Raw genomic sequence first — 19,255 nt, 5'->3', positions numbered from 1 at the left:
GATCACATTTTTTATTTTATTTAAAAAAAATGTGATTTTTATTTAGCACTTAAAACTTTAAAGCTAATCCCCCGAAACGGTTGCTCGTAAGGATTTTTGTGACTCATTTCAAGTCGCACTCAACGTTCGGCGCTTCTGCCGAGGCGGTCGAGCCACCATAACCGCCATTAATCATTAAGTACGGAGGCAGCGGGAAATTAGAGACATATCTTTAAGCAACCAGACCAGCAGCTCACGGCCAGGGTCACTGTGAAACCTTCCAGACGTAGCCCGCGCCCGATTTACAGCCTTGAAGAGGAGCTCTCGAACGTGCGAACCGCGTGCTCTCGGGAGATAAGGAGATAAATTAAACACACTTTTGGTCGATTTCTGGCAGATTGTTTGGCCACATCCAGGCGGTGCTCGGTGGTCTGCTGTCCGCTTTGTTTACGCTTCCGTTCCCGCAACGGGCGGATGATTTGTGGTGGCGATTACGAATAGCGAAAGCTCTTGGAACGGTTCGGTGTTGCCCTCGAAAATCGTTCCGGTCGCATTGGTATGCTGTCTGGACATAAATAATTTACATTGTGAAAAATTAAAAACGTGTAAAAGGGGTTATAATGTCCAACAGTCTGAACTACTTAGGACTTCGGAAGATTTAAGGATAGAAAGGAGTAATGAAAATACGAATGATTGCCAATGTTTCAACGAAAGTATACTATTTTACTTTCTTTCCATAATTCTGTTATGCTGAACTCAACCGTTCAATCAACTGTTCAATGATTTTGACTGACCATCAAGTGAGCCTCCATCACAATTTTGTGACCCCTCACGTTCGGTAAATTTCTGATGCAAAAATTCGTTCTTCTGAATCGGAGTGAAAAGTTTCCGAAATCAACATGAAGATGGCAAAACTAGTAAACGTAAGCTAGTGAATTTTTGGACTTGCGTTTTTCGTGTAGTAACTATTTGAGTGAGTTGATGTCAATGTTTTGTGAAAATGGGCAAAATCGAATGTCAGCTGAGTAAACGTGGCCGTAACAGTTTGGGGACATAACAGACGATCGGAATGTCCAAAAACAGGAACTAGTGGCAATAACAGCGCCAAAGTTCATCAAATTTTGCTTGCCGACCGTTGAATTAACTGAGGTAGATAACAGATGTTCAAAACAAGTCAAAAAATGTGCCAAATATTAAATTATCTTTAATATATGAGAAAGCTGTCCAAGCGATGGCTACCGCGTTTACTCACGTTGCCATCACGTTGCCTAGTGGTTGCCATGATAAAAATCGGCGAACTACTGTTTCAACTACTTTGCTATCTGCTCAGATCTATCATCTGTCATCATCAGCTCTAGCTCCATGTAACTCCATTTTGATCCCTGATCTGAAAATTACGCTCGGAGGAGAGAGATCGTGAACAATTATTTGAAAATTAATAGAACTTCTTTTCCCAGTACCATTTGCACATGTTGCAAAGATGGGAGCATCGCTGGCAGAAATGCGTAGAGTTACAAGGTTACTATGATGAAAAAGAATAAATTGAATTCAGAAAAAGTGTCTTACATCTTTGTTAGGAAGGAGTTTTCAAGTCCCCCTCGTATGGCGGGCTTCTGCACACACCACAGACACATATGTGCATATGCACATTCCATATCTAGTCTATATATATAAAAGAAAGTCGCCTAAAGGTTACACAATTCATAACTCAAGAACGACTGAACCGATCTGGCTGAAAATTGGTGTGGAGGTAGCTTAGAACTCAAGGAAGGCTTTAGGATACTTTTTATATTCCGACCGTGTCACAATAAATTTGCACAATGATTTTTCTTCGTACTGAAACGAGACAGACAGAGTGCGTAACAGCAAACAATTGTTGGCTTCTCTTTCTCGCTAAAGCAGCGTTCCCTCACCCCAAGCAAGCGCGGCAGACAAAGCGCGCAACAGCAAATAACTATTGGCCTCTCTTTCTCGCTAATGCAGCGTCTCCTCCTCCCAAGCAAAAATAAGCCCCCCCACCCCTCTCTCACGACCGCGTGTTTTCATTCCCTTCTCGAGAAAGGCCAGACAGAGAGCGTCACTACGAGCAAAGGTTGAGCGAGTTTACAGCGAGTCTCTCTCTTTCGTATGTTCTCGCGAGTCTCTTTCGTGCGATTACTTTGACGATTTGACAGTCTCTCTCGCACATTCTCGAACATTTGGAAATTTGTTATTGTTACTTAGCTGTCGTTTTTATAACTGTCAAAATGTATTGAAGTAACCCGCGAACACAGCGTAGTATCGTGATATACCGGACAGTGAATAACAAGTGCCTCATACATTTCCTTAACAATGCCGCGACCAAGACGGTCGAATCTTTCCCGACAAAGCCGTAATGCAAAAACTATGCGAAGTGTTGCGAATGAAATGACTGAAGAACAAAAAGAAATTGCTCGCGAAAGGACTCGGTTGGCAAACAGAAATCGGCGAGCGAAAAATAGAAACGCACAAGTAGATAATTTTCGACAAGATGCCGATTTGAATATTCGCTCAGTTTTTGTTGCAGAAGAAGAAGCTGATTTGTATCGGGCAGCGTTTCGATACAATTGCATCGCTAAGTACAGCGAGCATAAGAGCGTTCGCATTGGGTCAATGAACGTTCATTGTGATAAGTGTGATGCGTTGAAATTTTCCGGAGAAACGGCCGGATTGTGCTGCCTCAGCGGAAAAGTTAAATTGCCTTCACTGACTTCGCCACTCCGCCACTGACTCCGAAACTCCCGAATCACGTCATTTTCTGGAAAACATTCGAAATTACAATGGCTGTTTCCAAATGACGTCATTTGGGGCAAAGATTATCAATGAACGAGGATTTAATCCGACATTCAAGGTATTTAATTATTTTTTTTTACTAACACACAGTATAGTGGAAGAATAACTTATTATAGTTATTCCTACGTATTATGTTTCTTCTTCTTCTTATTGGGCAACAAACGCTGAGCGCTCTTAGCCTGAACCAGAGACAATGTTAATCTCTGATTGTTTCTGTAAGGGTTTGCTTTTACGGACGAGGTTGTTGGTCCCGCGCCAACTCCCTCTGGCACGCCGGTATCGGGAATCGAAACCATGGCCGGTTGTGTGACAACTGGTTCAGGTGATGAACTGAACAAAAAGGAAAGCTAATCATAATAAAAAATATTTACTACATAAAATCCAAAACCTGCTTACTAATTGCCTTTGGGGCGGAACAAAGTTCGCCGGGCCTGCTAGTTACTTCATACAAAAGCATCATTCCATTCCAAGACCATGTTGCGACGGAGTATCAAATTCCAACAGCTGGCAACGCTTTCAAAAGATTTATGTTGCCCCGGATCACTTGTTGTCCCTGGCCGGCCGTCGCTGCACCTTCTTTATCGGATCGGTTCTTTGTTTGGTGGCGATATTTGTCATACAATAAAAAAAAAACGGATGACGCTTCAAACTTTAGCCCCGATGCACCGACCTCGGGTCCCACTCGGGTATGCACTTTCGTTGCTTAAAAAGCCCTCTTTCCTTGCCGCACACAAAGACGGGAGAACTCGAAACGAATCCCGGCCGGTCGCGCAACGTATGATTTAATGCCGTGGCGTGCCGAAACAAGCGCACGACATTACCCCCAATTATCCGCGTCGCAGGACGGGCAGGTGAGATGGACGGCGATTCCGGGAGCACTGCGCGCATCGGTAAGCGGGCTGCCGGGGAATGTAAATCTTCGAACCGAAGGCCACCCACCGGCCGCCACCGGTTGGGTAGTGGGTGAATGGGCGAGCGGTGTAGTATTTTAAACTACTACCGCATAAATATTGGCCCGCATGTCACCGCCGCACCGTGCGTTCCATGCTCCAGACCTCCTCCCAAAACAGTGGCCCCGATCGCAACACGTCGCCGTCGGAGCTCACCGCAGGATTAAAGGCACAACACCCATTTTTGCCCACATTCGGGACCGCGGGGCTCGAGTCATGGGTTTTGCCCTCCAGGAACTCCCCGAATGGTGCCATCGGTCTCTTTGTCCGCGGGAAAGTAAGCGGCGCATTAGTTGCGGATCCTAGCAACCGCGGGTGGCCGATGGCAAACGGAACGGGAAAACCAAACTGTGGACCTTCACAACACCACAAATCTATAACCGCAAGGCACCGCACGAAGGGGGTGACCTAAGAACTTCCGAAATCGTTTGGTTTTTTGGTGGTTTCGCTGCATGAAGAATCTGCCAACGTTCGAGTTTGGTTGTTGTGGTCGTGGCGAGAAAGATTCGGCCAGCAAAAATCCGGAGCTGTCTGGAGCATAGTACAAAATCATTATCCTGTGCGAGGAAGCGGAGCGGACAGAAGAAGAAGGGGGTCCACGTTTCGAGTGTGACGTGTCCGGGGGCTAGTGGTCTCGCACTAAATCCCCTGGAAAAAGCCGGAATGTATCAGGATGTGGTGGCCAACAAATGCGCAGCCCGTGGACTTTCGGTGCGACATGGCATAATTCCCTTGTGGCTGAACTGTTTCCTTTTCTTTTCGCTTACCGTCGCTACATGCGTGTCCGCGCCGATCTCACATACACGGTGGGTCCGGGTGTGATGATTTATGGCGGCGACCGCACGGTGCGGGGCGCGGATGGTTTGGATGAAATTAAGTTTTCATGACCCACCGGAGATGTCACTAAACTTTGTGGTCGGCGGTGGGCGGGTGGCGAGCGTGACGGAATAGACGGTCGGCTGCTATATCGAAAAGTGGTGAAAATTGTTCGACATTAGAGTGAAACGGGTGAAATGTAATTTAATTAAATGTGGATGCAAAACTCGTGCTTGGTTTCTGTTGCTGCTTCCTCCTTCTTTATCGCTGCGTCACGATACGGGCGGCGGCCATTACGATTTTATTACTTTTTCTCTTGGGTTCGTGGGAAATTGGGAAAGCCGAACATTTAATGACGCGTTTCCTTTTCACCTTTTCGCGGGTTATTAACATCATATTTTTAGGCAGGCATGGGGCCGGATTTTCATCAAAGCAATCCGGCAGAGTATTGGGCCTCGAATCCATCGTAGCTGACCGCCAGTAATCAGACGTCAGACTATTGCTTGACTGAGTCGTGACTTGACTGGACTGAGTGGCCGTCAGAGTTTTAAGGGGTCTTTCCGATGAGCACACCTTTCCATATCACTGTGGTATCACCTAACCGAGAGGGATCTTTTTATTTTCAAAAGCCCAAAATGGTGTCCAAAGTGATCATTTTCAAACGACAATTGTGCGCTACATGGTTCATCGATCAAATCCCAAATCACAATACACCGAACATTCAAAACACTACGCATTTCGATCTCTAAGCTTGACCTGAAATTAACCTGATTGTAACAAAACTCCTTGGACCAAAACAACAGATTTTTCAAACAAATAATTGTTGTTACTACGTCAAAAAAAACACTATTAGGTCGGCTAGTTTTAAATAAAAAACATCACGTACCACTTGACAAGAGGTCATCACTGTACAATCATCACAGTTTCTTATTCTGTTTAGTTAATTCTTTACGAGTAAAAAATGTCGATGCAGAAAATTTAGTAAAATAGTGAAGACCAACGCAGTTCATGTGAACGCAACGTAAGCGAACCACAGCATTTGCACATTCAAAAACACGAACTCAGCCGAAAATGAATAGTAAGTTGAACGGTGAAGCTACACGCCTTGATGCTGTGTAACTCCATTTATTTAGGATGTTTCATCTCAAAACCTGAATTTACATGGAAAAGTAACGCCCCGTGACGCCTTCATTTTCATAATTGTGCTCCGAATTGTGTGTAGCTTTTGTGATGCAAATGCACAACAACAAAAAATATTTCCCCAAGTACTTTGCTTGTTGTGAGCCGTCAGGTCGAAAACGATTAAAGAACCGCTGGCATCAGCACGGCGAGAGCGTCGGAATCACTTAACTTATGCCCTTCTACCGTTCACAGCGCTTCCAAACACATTTCAGAAACCATTTTTATGCACGACCTGAAGTCTCCACGAAGATGCCAAAGGTCAGCGGGGTTCGTCGGCGGATGAAATGCCGATGCCAGGGCTGCTAGAGAAAAGATCAAAGTGCTGCCCTCCCGAAACGAACCGATGGGCTGCCTTGGTACATTCCGCAGCTTAGATTTCGGCCGGTTTTAGTGGACGGGAAGCTAGACGCTAAAGTTGGGAATGACATGACAACTCTCGAAAGCTAAACTTACTGCTCACTCTCAATTCAATTTACTAATCTTCATCCTTGTGGGCCGCGTCGAGAAGAGACCCGCGAGGGAGTCCTTCTCTACCTTGCGGATGCAGAAGACACTCGGGCACCGGGACATTGTCCGCTCGTGCTCGCATGAGGCCACTCCGTCCTGTTTGAGCTGAAGGCTCTTACCATCACAAAAGCTCCCCGAGGATGGCACAGCCTCAAGGAGCGGCCCCAGACTCGTACGGCTCAGGAGGTGAGACCACTTTATTTGTTTGCTTTTCATGAATACCAAATTCGGAGCCACCGTTTCTGCATCCAGTGCCAGCGCAGTGCCGCGGTGCCGAATGGCATAGACTAGGCCCGCGAGTTACAATGTTGTTTTAACTGACACACGCTGACAGTGCTGTCAGTGGAGTGACAGTTTTCTCAAAAAAGCACCCGACAAAATGCTGGGAAAATTGCCGATGGGGCTGCGGGGCCATTCCGCCGTAGCTGGGCGCGATTCTCGGCGTGCTGCCCACATCCCCCCACGTGGTGCACGTGACGACAAATGTGAAATATTCATTCCTTACTGTCTACTTCCGTCGCGCCAAATGGCGAACGCGACCGTGATGGCTGCGAGTGGGAACCAAAATGGGAACAAAACGGAACACTAAGGGATTGGCGACAATTGTCGCCAGCAGGTTGCGTTTTGTTTCAGCCACTACTCCGAATGCGGTATTCATAGACAAACCACACATTCTTTCCGTTTCGGCTGAGTATGCTGCATTGTTGAGAATGCACCATGGGAATGCATTGTTTTCCCGGCAGAAATCAGAGCAAGCGACATCTGCCACTTTGAAGTTTCAGTGTCTTCTAGAGCGATGGTAGATTGCAAAAATCATTCCATCAACAAGGGCCTACTTGGTTTAGTCAATATCCAACAGGGATGGTTCATTGAAGGAGTCGCCACTAAGCGCAATGCGATAAATAAGTTCTCAGATTCGTACATGACGCCGTAATGTACAGCTCGGCTTTCCAGACCTTCAAGAGCCTTGTTATTTTATTTTAAACCACCTTTTCGTTTTATCATCGGAACTACAATATGGACTAGAATTAATGCTTAATTACTATTCTGCCTAGTTAATCACTAGTGGTCTGTTTTTATTATCTTAGAAGAACGGACCGGGCCGTATTTAAAATGGTCCTGGTTGCGCCAGGAACTACCAGTCATGGTTATTTAGGCACTGGTTTATGTTTTTTCCGTTTTTTTTTATTTGAACTTTATTAGACATAAATTATATAACGTTTGATTCCATAAGAGTACAGTGATATTTCGCATTGAGATTGCAGCTATTTGATAAGTCTAAGGTATCAAAATGATTGAAATGAAAATGTTTCGATTTAAATCTATTTAAATTATATGTTATCCCACTTGGCATTGAGTTATTTTATCCTATGTTTCTTTAGTTGAACAAACTATTCTAGAGATACTTATAAGCTTTTTGACAACATCCAGGATCTGTGATGCTTGTTGCTGAAGCCTTCGCATCTGGCAATGGGAAGCTCAGAAGCAAAAGCTACGATTCCAGCTGCGAAGAATACTCAATACTCAATCAGCACACGTTAAGCAATTGGTTCGACAAAATATTATTTAAAAAATAAGCTCTTAGAGTCTCAGAACTTGTTCGTCGCCCGGCTCCCCTAATCGAATGCGCGCCGGAACGCGGCGCGGATTACTAGCCGAAGTCGAAGCGTTACTTGGGCCACATCATATCGGCCAGCATTTTACAGTTTCATTAACAAAACAAATTTTAAACAGAAAACGAACAGTAATCCTATGCCTGTGTGGTGCGGCCTGCGAAAAGCCGTTGCACAGCAAATGGATCAGCCCACGTGCCACGCGGGCGTTGCGTCGTTGCGTGCTGGGTCCCAATTTCGCCGGGCAAAAGCTGCTGAGTGTTTCGTTTCTGTAGAATCCACCGTGGGCACGCACCTTATGGGGCAGCAGACCATTGGGCGGCCTGTGTATATTCATTAGGAACATTTTTGGACGGCGTAGAGGTGACGAAAGCGCCCAAACGGTAGCGGTAGCGAGCTTCGAACGGTAGCGATGCGAGCATTATTTTGCTTATGACTTTTAACTGCGTCCCCTCACGTTCCGACGTATTTACCCGATTATACAGCTTGGCTTGCTTCTTCTGGTGTGTTCCTTACAGATTAACCTCACGCGACCAGACCCCTCAAGAACAGGAAGCCTGAGTCGGAGGATCGCGCAACCACCGCCCCATCCGTCGGGACGTCGGGAAATGGAAAGCTGGATGCGATTCTGAGCCATCGCCCGAGCCTGTTGCAGCGACGAATGCCGAAGCACTCACAAAAGTTGGGAAAATATCTCGTTAATCCTCTTCATTCGCAAATATCGCGCCCCGTCCTCGACATAGAGCGTCTTGAGAGCGACTTTTGTCGCAAGCCTTAGAAACCGTTTGGACCAACTGCTCGGGACGCGCACGAGAAGGAGCGGGGAACGCAAATAACGCGCCAAAACGATATCCAAACAAGCCATCCGGCACGGAGGCACGATCCGCTATGGATGAGGAGATAGAGCGGCAACTATGAGCAAGCGTGTGAGGGCCCGCGAGCCCCCGACAGCGAGGACGACGCAGGCGAGGTTCGTGCCGCGGCCGCCACGAGGGCCAGAGGGCACGACGGGTTCCAGGAGCAGCAGCAGAGCCACCACCACCACCACCACCAGCCACCATCGTAGCAGTAGTCGTCGAGCACCGATTGCGTTGGCCACCACCGGCGCAACCATCGACACCACCAACACCACCACCATCGCCAGCCGCCGCACCGAGATGGCGGGCCGTCGGTGGCCATCTTCGGTTGCTTCCGGTCGCTTCCTTTCGAGCGTTTCCGTTGGCGTCCCGGTCGCCGCCGTCGGGCTGCTGTTGATTGTTTTCTGCGGCGAGCTCGCGCGCCTCACGGGCGGGGTCCTGGCCGACGAGGTGATCGGGGTGGCCCCCAGCGCCACCGTGCCGCCCACCGAGGAGGTGTGGACCACGTCCAGCAACGAGAACGTCGGCACCGGAGAGGCAGCCCCGTTCAGTAAGTAGCCCCCTACATAAACGGTTTGATGATTAATGATGGACACCCCGTCCGTCTACCGGTGGCGGGCAGATCGGGAGGATCCTGCAGTTGTGCGGGTCCTTGTGATGGGAAGATGCGCCCGCTCCCGGGGGAATCCCCCGCGGGATGTTTGCTGTGATTTATGATTTCTTTTTCTTTCCATTTTTCTTTCGTTTCTTCCTTTTTTCCGCATTTCCCCCGGGAAATCTAGGATGTAGGTAGCACGAAAGAGGACGCGAAACTGCCGCACTGAACGCAGATTATCGTCGCCAGCCTCGGTTGCAGTTGAATGGGCCGGGCTTTAAGCATTAAACGTGGCATCGGATCGATCACTTGGTAGCATAAGAACAGGTGGCCTCCCACCGCCCAGTGATACCCAGGGATGATGTGAGGCACCGTTATGATTAATCGTGTGGTTCGGGCGGGGGGCGACTTTGCTAACCGCGGGCACAAAAAGGAGGGCGCTAGCATAACCACCATCAATTTGCTGTCGAATTTGTTCGTCCGTAACCTCAAGTAGCGGTTTTTTTTGCGGATCCCCAAAGGATCCCAAACCGGGTCCCGGGAGGGATGAACTAACAACGAGCCTTTTTCTCTCCATTTTACACACTAATTAACTAATTAATCAACCCAACCCTTGGTTGAGTGTGTGTTCGCTTTAATTAAGTTAAATTTTACACTCAAGTGCCCATTGGGGATCGCGGGGTCCGACTGGGGGGTTTCAAATATTAATGGAATTGGGTTCTTAAAGCTGCCAATAGCTGCCCTGCTGCCCCCGGTAGAAAATGGCAATCATATCGGCTAACGCTTCTCCGCGCTAATGAAACCAATTAAAGCGCCCAACGCCCGATGGCCCCCGCATAAAGCATAAACCGGGCGGAAAGGGATTTTCTTATTACGATTCCGTTGCTAAATTTAATCACTGTTTCAATTATGGTCTCTGCCTTTACCTTTGAAGTCCGACCACTGCTTACACCGCTGTGGCGAGCTTAATCAACTTTCGGTTTCGGCGAATCAGCGAACTGTGGCACCATTTTTGTCCCATTCTGATCGCCGACGGTGCGGACGGGGCATAAATCGGTTTAGCTATCGGTGCGCCTGTGGTCGATGACGACCGACCGGGAAAATTCATTAGAAATATTAAATAACATACCTCTGGGCGGGGGGTCACTTGCGAGGACATAAATTTTCATCACACCCAAGACACCCGAGCCCAATTTCCAATTTCGCTCCCCACTGAGATCCCTCTGTTTTTCCGTACTGGCGGTGCGTTGTAATTTAAAATTTTCCCCGGAAAACCCCCCGATGGAAAATTTCCTCGTTAATCGCGCGGTTTGAAAAATATTTTGCATCTTAATTAGAGGTCGGTCCTCGGTCGGCCTATAAACGCCGGAAGCGCCGGGAACGGTGTTTCGATCGACGTTCGGCCAATTGGCGAACGCTGCCGGAAATGGTCGAGCGGAACGTGTCGTAAAAAGGTCGGACGCGATTGGCGGAATTTATCACGCCGCCGATGATGTGGTCCCGTTCAACGTGTGCCATCGCCTGTAATAGCCTGTCATTAGCCTCGGCTTCGTGGCTTCCGGAATCGTGTGTTGATCACGTTTTATGCCAGCGAGCGAGCGAAATAAATCGATCATAATTATTGTAATTCCGCAGCCATCGAACGCCATAGATTACGGGCGACCACGAAAAACAGGAATTGAAATCTTATCTCGTGAACGTTGCCCGTCCCCTGGGACCTTTGCTGGGACTTCTGGGAAATAGTCCGCCTGCAAACGACGGGCGAGCGGGCACACGGTGGTCTCTCCCCCGATTACTGGCTCCATTCTGCTGGCGACGTAAACTTAATTACCGGCAGATTATCTTCTGCAAATTGCACCACATCCGGTCGAAGGATTGTCCTCCCCCCGGACTGGGTGGCGTGTTTGCTTCGGTGCAACCTCTCTTGGCTATCGATTTTCTACCGTGTGCATATTTTAAAGTGATTTTGCGCGCCCTCCAGTAATCCTGGTTTCTTTTTTCGGTTATTAGTTGCATATTTTATCTGGTGTAAAATCTCGCTCCTTAAGCCCAGTTCATAGCGCCCCTTGGTGGACCTCGGAACATCGGCTTATTCGGCCCTGTGGCTTAATCGGATCCAACCTTTCTTCATCAGCCGGTGTTATTTTTCCTCGGTTGCTCATTCAACTGTGGCATACGTTTCCGGGCACTCGAGATCGGGAAGTCGGGCGTGCGGACGGTTTATCGTTTATAAATGTTTGATCCGCCCTGGGCAACGTGTGCTCGGAGGCAGCAGTTAAAAACCGGAACATGCATCCGGCCCCAAAAACAACGTGCCGTGCCGGCCAGAAACGGCTTAACACTTTGCCAGATTGAGTTTGCCTCTTACGCCGCGCAGCGTGCGGCATCTTAAAAGGGTCCGAAGGGGGACTCCGCTACACGAGCAACGCCGAAAAAGGGCCAGCCAACTACGCTGCCCGTGTGTTTCCTGGCGTTCTCTTCCTGCGGTGTGGCACGGATATCGGAATTAGGCACGTGTCAGTGATTCCGGCCGATGCCACACCCGCGTTGCCATTTTTAGCGCCTCCAAAGCCACGTGTCGGGATAACAACACCCGACAAAAAGGATACACAACTCTGCCGACGATTGCCGGGGGTCGAGGTGCTTTTACCGATACCTGAGCCGGCCTTCGGATCTTCGCACCGGCGTCGGGGGCGCCCATTTATAGCGGAACGTTTCACGATTGCCTCCAATTTTCACCCCAAAACGGACGTCGGGTTGGAGAAATGAAATTTACATGAGATTACGGCCACAGCGCTGGGCTGTTCCGTTTTTCTTTTTTCACCTTTAATGTGCTTACCCTGGCGTCGGGCGCACCCTACACTTGGGATTATTATTGTTTCTTTTAACAATGTTCAAATATTTAGCGAGCCAAGTGCCAGTAGGGCGCTTTCTTGGCCGAACGTAAGCCGTTCTTCGTTAATTGCGACCCGGAAAGACGATCGGCGTGCGTGTTGGGGGAAGATTTTTCTTTTCACAGTTTTCGGGCGTCTACCGTGGACTAATCATCAGAAGTAAACAAAGGCTTTTGCCACCGTTCCGATGAGTCCTTGCGGTGGTTCTGGAACGATTTAACCGCAATTTAAACAAAACCGCCCCCATTAAAGCGGCATTGATCCTTTGCGGTTGGATATGTTTTTCAACTAAAGATGGAACCGGAATCGAAACCATTGTCGGCCAGCTTGGTAACCGGCACCGACCGACCGACCGACCGATCTTACTTAATCTTCGCCACGCCTGTTCCGGTGGGACTTTGGGAGTTTGGGCGTGGGACACTTTCGGTGCCGATGATTTGTTCCCGGGCTCTTACAGAACTCTCCCAATCAGGCTGGCGTCAGGATAGCAACACCGTCGGGCAGAGGGCTGTGCCGGCCGGCTCTGTTGAACGAAATGAATATTTGAATGGTGTCTAGGTGGTCACATAAATTGTTGGAGACCTGCCTTTGCAGAGCCATCCAAGTTTTATGAGTTCTCGTCGCCTCAACGGTGGCCGTAGTACCGTCGGTAAGGCGCAGAGTGTCCTTTCGCCGTTCGCCAGTGTGAGGGCTGTCCCGCAAAGTGTGGTCATATATTAACAACATCGAAATCCTCGGTTAGAATCCTTGGCTTTTAAAACCACTGCTTTGTGCTTTCTTTGAACTGGCTAGCAAAGCGATTGCGACGCATTGCTAGATTGACCACCCGGTTAGGGCTACCAATCCTTAGGACCTAATGGGAGCGTTTAATTTCTCAACAATGTTTGATATTGAGTTCGTTCTTAAATCCTTCGTGGGATCTTGCTTTGCAGAAAAGCAGCATGGAGTGTACACACGCATCATAAAAAAAGAATGCACCGTAAGCCTTGGATAGGGCGGCCGCAGAATAAAACACCTGCATAAAGGCTTTCACGTGGGCGCCGTGTCATTTGTAGCGCTTTTTGAGCACGTTGTTCGGTTAGTGGCGAACGATATTACGTTAGATTGCTTGCCTGAGAACAAGCGCACTTGATGTGGTTTGTTAGCGAAACAAGTACGGAGAGCGTCGCGCTCGCTTAGAGAAGTATGTTTTCTTTATGTTCTCGCTGTTGAACGCTGTGGCTGTGGTCGCTACTAAACGGAGTCTAGAAACCGACCTCTTTGCTATTTACGCTGTGTTGGCGACCCAACACGGCAGAGGACTCGAGCGCGATGATGACTGGAAGGAAGGGCACTTCATTTCAAGGGGTTTCAAACAGCTTGAGAGAATGCTCTACATTTTATCATCGTTCTTCACGGCGCACTTTCCGTAGGATACACTATGCGTTTATGTATTTCATTAGAATTTCAGCCATCGTTACGTTGTTTCTGCATTCTCGTGCAGGGGGTTGGTACGTCGCCGAGTGAATCAATCAAACTGTACGAACAATTATGAAATAAGTTTGGGCGCTGGAAGCGCAGCGGATGATTCTCAGATGGAGGCGCCTGGTGCTTACCGATGGAGGCGCCCGGTGTTTCATGCGACGGGTTAAATTTTTAGGTTTGAAGTCTTGTCATCTCCACATAATGTCTGTTTCAAAAACATGGCAGCCTAGAGGACATTCTATAAATGATATAATAGTTTTATGCATTTTGAAAATAGTTTTTATTTTTACACTCCAACAAGTTTGTGAATGATTTATTTATCTATGTTTTACTTTCATTATTATTTGTTTCTTTTTTTCGGTTTTCTACGTTGGTGATAGCGAACGCGAGCGACAAAGAAACGGTAAAAGCCCTTTTATATCGTCCCGTAACAGGAGTGCGGAGTTGCCGAACGACTCTATGATGCAAAACTAGTGACAATCGTGTTTCCGTCACTATTGTGTATGAGTTCGTTCGCTCGCTGCCAACAATCTGTCTTTCCTCACACCGTCGAGCATGCTGCCGCGGAGAACATAGAAATGGCCACACATACGAGAGCACGATCATTTTCAGGAGATGCTGCCGGCGTATCAGATTCCCCCCTTGGCCTGGAGTAATGGTGGTCATCGGCCAGTGCCATTATTGCTCTACTTTGTGCCATCGTTAGGGTTGGCGGCGGTAACGACTAACGGAATGAGTTATTAAGATGCACATCATCGTTGACAATGATTAAGTGTGTCGTCCGAGTCGTTTGCGTTTTGTTTCCTGTTGAAATCATTTCCTACTCCTTAAATAATAATTTTCTAATTGCTTTCCGTCTGCTTCCTTCTTTCCTTCACCGACAGATGCGACAGCCCGTGGTCAAAAAAAGTTTGGTGATAAATGCGAGAGCACCACTGAGTGTGGCTTCGCCGGATCCTTTTGCGATCCGAAGAAGCACACATGTCAGTGTACTGTCGATTTACCAGCAACGAACCACATCGACAAATGCGGCAAAAGTAAGTATCGCGGGCCGGATGGGGAAGAGATTTAGAATTATTAATTATCCAAATTCCGCTTTTCACAAACGGCACAGCTGGGGCCGCCGTCGCTGAGTCTCCGAGACTCCCTGGTGGAGCCCTGCAGCCACACGTGAACCGTTTGCTGCGGCATTTATAATTAACCGTTACTAATTAAGCGGCACAAATTATGCATTGAATTTTAATTACCTAAGCCACACTAGCGGTTAAATAGTAGCAGCATTGTTTCGTTCAGCGCCCCTGTGCCCCAACCGCAACCGCCGGTGGTTGGAGAAAGGATCACGAGCCATCACCGATTGGAATGAAAAATCATCTCGCAATTCGTGCTGAATTTTAAGTAAAATACACTTACTCGTGTTTGATATTTGATAGTTATTCGATTTATGAATAATGTATCAACCGATTATAGCGCCGTCAGCCTCCAAATAAGTCTTGGGCCTAATTTTATTTCGGGGAACTAACTAACGCCAGACTAACGGGTTAAATGATTATTAATCGAAGCCTGTGAGACATAATCGACAAATGGAACGACAGTGAGGGCTTCGCATTACTCCGCTCATGACGCCCCAGCGGTTATAATGGAGAGAATCTCATTTTCTCTGCCGGTGCATTGTAGGGCGAAATTGCCCATCCGAAATCAAACTCCCAGCTGATTAGAAATTTGCGAAGATCATTCAATATTCAACCCACCGATACCGTTCGCCCTTATTATGACAGTGACCCGCGGCTTCGGAGCTTCACGGTACAGTTTGGTGAAACTATTGAACCCCTGATGGAACCCCTTGGGGTTTCGGAATTCCTCAACGTTGCGTTCTAAAAGACATAAAAGTGATCAAACGGGAAAACATGCTAATTGATTTGAGATATTTCACAGTTTGGCCATCGCTTCAGGATGGGATCAGGATGCGCGGTGCATATTTATAATCGAATCAATTCCCGCGCGATATCTTCCCATGAACGCTTACCACGTGGGAGCGACGCCACATGATGAATTCATGCTACTCCTATATCCATTAGTGTCAGTTTTCGATGCATGTGAAACGTCCAAACCGAACCAAAAAAAAAAATCCGGGACGAAAAAGGTTCGATTGTAACCCCATTCCTGCGCTGGTGCTGCTTGTGGGTGTCTCCAATTTCAAGCACCATTTATCATAATCGGTGCCGTCAAATAAGGATATTCCGGTTTTCCGGTCGGGTGTCGTGTTCACCGATCGACCGGGTGGGCGGGAAAACGTTGTCACCGCACTCAGAGTGGCCGCCGACCGCGAATGGAAGAACCTGGCTCGGCCCTCGCCTCAGTGATGCTGTCCTGTCCTGTCCTGTGTGCGCGCCCCGATTCCTGTCCGATTCGATTTCACGATCGCGTTGTCGAAGAAAAGAATCCATTGGGTCCCGTTCGTGACAGGTACAATATCCAGTAAGTGCAAGGGATGCGCGGGATGATAAATAGCACACCGACTGGATGGCGTTTACGCAGCGACACGGCGCACATCCGCGTTGTACGTAGAGTAAGTTGTCACTTTGGTAGCAGGCGATACACTTGTTTATCATGGCCATCACTTCCGCTCTGGTTGGACATTTTGAGTCCATTCTGAATAATACAACACAAGGTTGCGTGTAGTTCGCGGAAGCGTAAACGACGCCACCGTGGACCGTCCGAGCTTTAATCCCTTTCACGGTGCAACGGATTCATCTCACGGAGAAGCCGGGCGTGGTTCCGGTGAACGCCAATACACGTCAGCCGAGGCGGATATGCATCGATACGTGGCATTATCGCCATAAATGGCACCGTCATCGGGTGCGCAAACTTTTTCCATAAACCATGTGTCATGTCAAAAGATATTTTTCCACCGTACGGCGTGGTCTCCCACGCCTGTCAGCGCGATTGATTATGGCCACTAGCAGTGCTTAGCTAAGCAGTTACGCCGAAGCTTTGTGCTGCATCACGATTTATGTTTCTTATTCGACGTTGGGCGATAACTTTGGTTGTACTTTAAAAAATGCACCAAACCCGTCCTGGTTAATCTGTCCGGAACAGGGAACAGTATAATGAAATGCAAAAGGTATGTGATAAAAACCCAAGAAATGAGTCCCTGAACCCACAGTCTGTGTGCGGAGCTGCGTTCGACAACTGCGAATCACACGGTTGAAGAGCGCCGATATCCACCGAGCTTCCTGTGTGCTTCGGCCCGTGGGCGCCTTAGCAAGATTGACACATCCTGTGGCTGGTGCCCGGTTCCGGGTGTGTAAATCCCGCTTGAAAAATGAATATTTCATCACAGCATATTAAACATGAGCGACGGATTACGGTTCCACGTCCGGTGGCTCGCCGTTTCGCACAGCTCAGCAAACGGCCATGATTGACATGGTTCGCACGGGGGAACCAGGGGGTTGCTGGCTCACCCAAAAATCACTAACCATAATCCGATCCCGAATTCCGCTCATCACTGCGGTTAGTGAAAGCCCGTGGTACGTGTGGTGACATATTTTCCGGCGCATTATTCAATGAACACCCCATTGTAATACCCGAGCCACGAGCCAATCGGCTGTCGGTTTTTTTTAGTTTTCCCAACTATCCATAGCTCCCGATGCGGTTAATTTTCGTTGTGTCTAGATTCTATGGAAAAACAAATTTTGTTTTGTTCTATATTTAAATTTTCTCTTAAAAAACTTTAAACAGTGGAAGTTTGGAACCGATCGACTCATAACCTTTTTACTAATCATTAAAATAAAAAAAATATTTACAGAAAGCTTACGAATAGGTGTCGTATTATAACATTTCATTTTTATAGCGACAGTTTTATTTAAATTCGTTAACATTCCGTGATGGAAAGTGTCTATGGTAGAGCCGAAAAATAATACACTTTTGATAGCCTCTGTGGTACTGGCGAACCAACGTACGTAGCGTACGCGTAACGGCGTAACACGAAATTAACACGAGACAAGATTATAAGAAACTAATTAATTCCCCATGCCCCCGATCAACTGACGTAACTCGTTAACGAGACAGCAGATACGCCGAACTTCGCGCCGCAGAGACTGGTACGTGAGGTGTGGGTAATATTAGATGCATCGAACGGGCTGATGTCCGCCTTATCCGACGTGCCGGAGCCATTACGAATCGGCGTCGGATGGCTTCGTGATATCGATGTCGTGACACTGATCGTAACATCACGCCCCACAGAACGGGGAAAAAAGCCACAGAAGGCCACTAAAGTTCGGAGAGCCGAATCTGGCAGAGCCGTTCGGCTGAAGCGGCAAGTAAAACGTCAAACAAAGTTAGTCCATCCGATGAATAAGCCGTTCGGCTGGTAAACGAGTTTACTTTACGGGGCAGGCACCGGGATCCGGCACTCGAATCGAGTGAAATTGATTGTGTCAATCAAGACCGCGTCGGCGAGGTGCAGCAAGTTAGGGTAAACAATTAGCCCGGTTTTTGTCTCGTTTGTTTCCTTCCCTTTGATTGATGACGTTTTCAATCGATCCGCCATCATGAAAACGCCTTCCATTTGGTCGGAGGCTCATTTAAAACGTCAGGAGTTCACTCGAAGGCATAGAAAATGTAACCATCTTTAAGTAACATTTGAACCTTGTGGCAATGCCATCAGGACGCACGCGGTCGGGGCAAGGACGATTAGAAAACATTAAGCTCAACGTTAAGCTGCCGGACTCTTGCCATTTCTTCCCTGCCGCGAGGCCACGCTAAAGTAAACAATCCTGTCAATAAGCTGACACCGCAGGGTGGCCAGTGTCTGGCACAGCAGGCCTAAGTAGGTCTTCGCCCGTCCTTGGGGCGCATAAATTGTCAATTCAGCAGCAGCATGTTAACCTAAATCGGAAATTCAGCCCCCCCCGGGGGTCGTGCCGTCCAGTTCCTGTTAGCATTGTTGATGGTTTTCCATGACCCTGCTTAAACCAACAAGTATCGTCCGGACTTCTACGCTCCTTGTAAAGGCGCTACCACGAAGTAGGCCGCGTGCGTTGGGGGTCCTGTGTCGGATGAAGTAGGCCTCGCAAAAAAATGACATTTTATGTGCGTCGCTAGTCGCTAGTCCTTACGGCTCACAGTGTCACTTCCTTTTAGCCTCCATTTTTAGCCAATTTATTTTTAACATTTAACTTCAAACCTCTTCCAGAGCGCCAAGTGAACGAAACATGCTTCTTCAGCGAACAGTGCGAAGCAGTGACCGAGCAGACGGAATGTCGCGATGGACGCTGCGTGTGCCTCTTCGAAATGAATCCCTTCTTCAAGCCGGACGGCAGTGTCGAGTGTCGCGGTAGGTAGTGGCCACCTTTGCGCGAGCGACGGGAGCTTCACTTACGCTGTTTCCTTTTTCCGCCCAATGTAGCCCCGATGAACAAGCCGATCGAACCGGAGAAGTACATCGACCCGGCCATGATTGGTGTCCTGGTGGCGATGGCCGTCATGTTCATCATCATCTGCGTCGTTTTGCGACTGTTCAGCAAGTAAGTAGCCGCCATTCGTGTCAGATCTATTCTTCTCAAGTGCTGGGTCGGGTCGGGCGTAG

At 48.1% G+C, this 19,255-nt stretch overlaps 1 protein-coding gene across 1 annotated transcript in view; it reads left to right on the top strand.

The window, feature by feature from the left end:
* Positions 1 to 8,633: 8,633 nt before the first annotated feature.
* The window catches only part of LOC131210168 (uncharacterized), a 42,656-nt gene continuing 32,034 nt past the window's right edge, over positions 8,634 to 19,255 (top strand). The window contains 3 exon segments of the mRNA XM_058203375.1: positions 8,634 to 9,265; positions 14,553 to 14,705; positions 18,863 to 19,193. Of these exon segments, the coding sequence (XP_058059358.1) occupies positions 8,773 to 9,265; positions 14,553 to 14,705; positions 18,863 to 19,193 (977 nt within the window). The 5' untranslated portion in view covers positions 8,634 to 8,772.

Source organism: Anopheles bellator, chromosome 2 (genome assembly GCF_943735745.2).
Source record: "Anopheles bellator chromosome 2, idAnoBellAS_SP24_06.2, whole genome shotgun sequence".
NCBI lineage: Eukaryota > Metazoa > Arthropoda > Insecta > Diptera > Culicidae > Anopheles > Anopheles bellator.
This window is presented reverse-complemented; position numbering and strand designations above follow the sequence as displayed.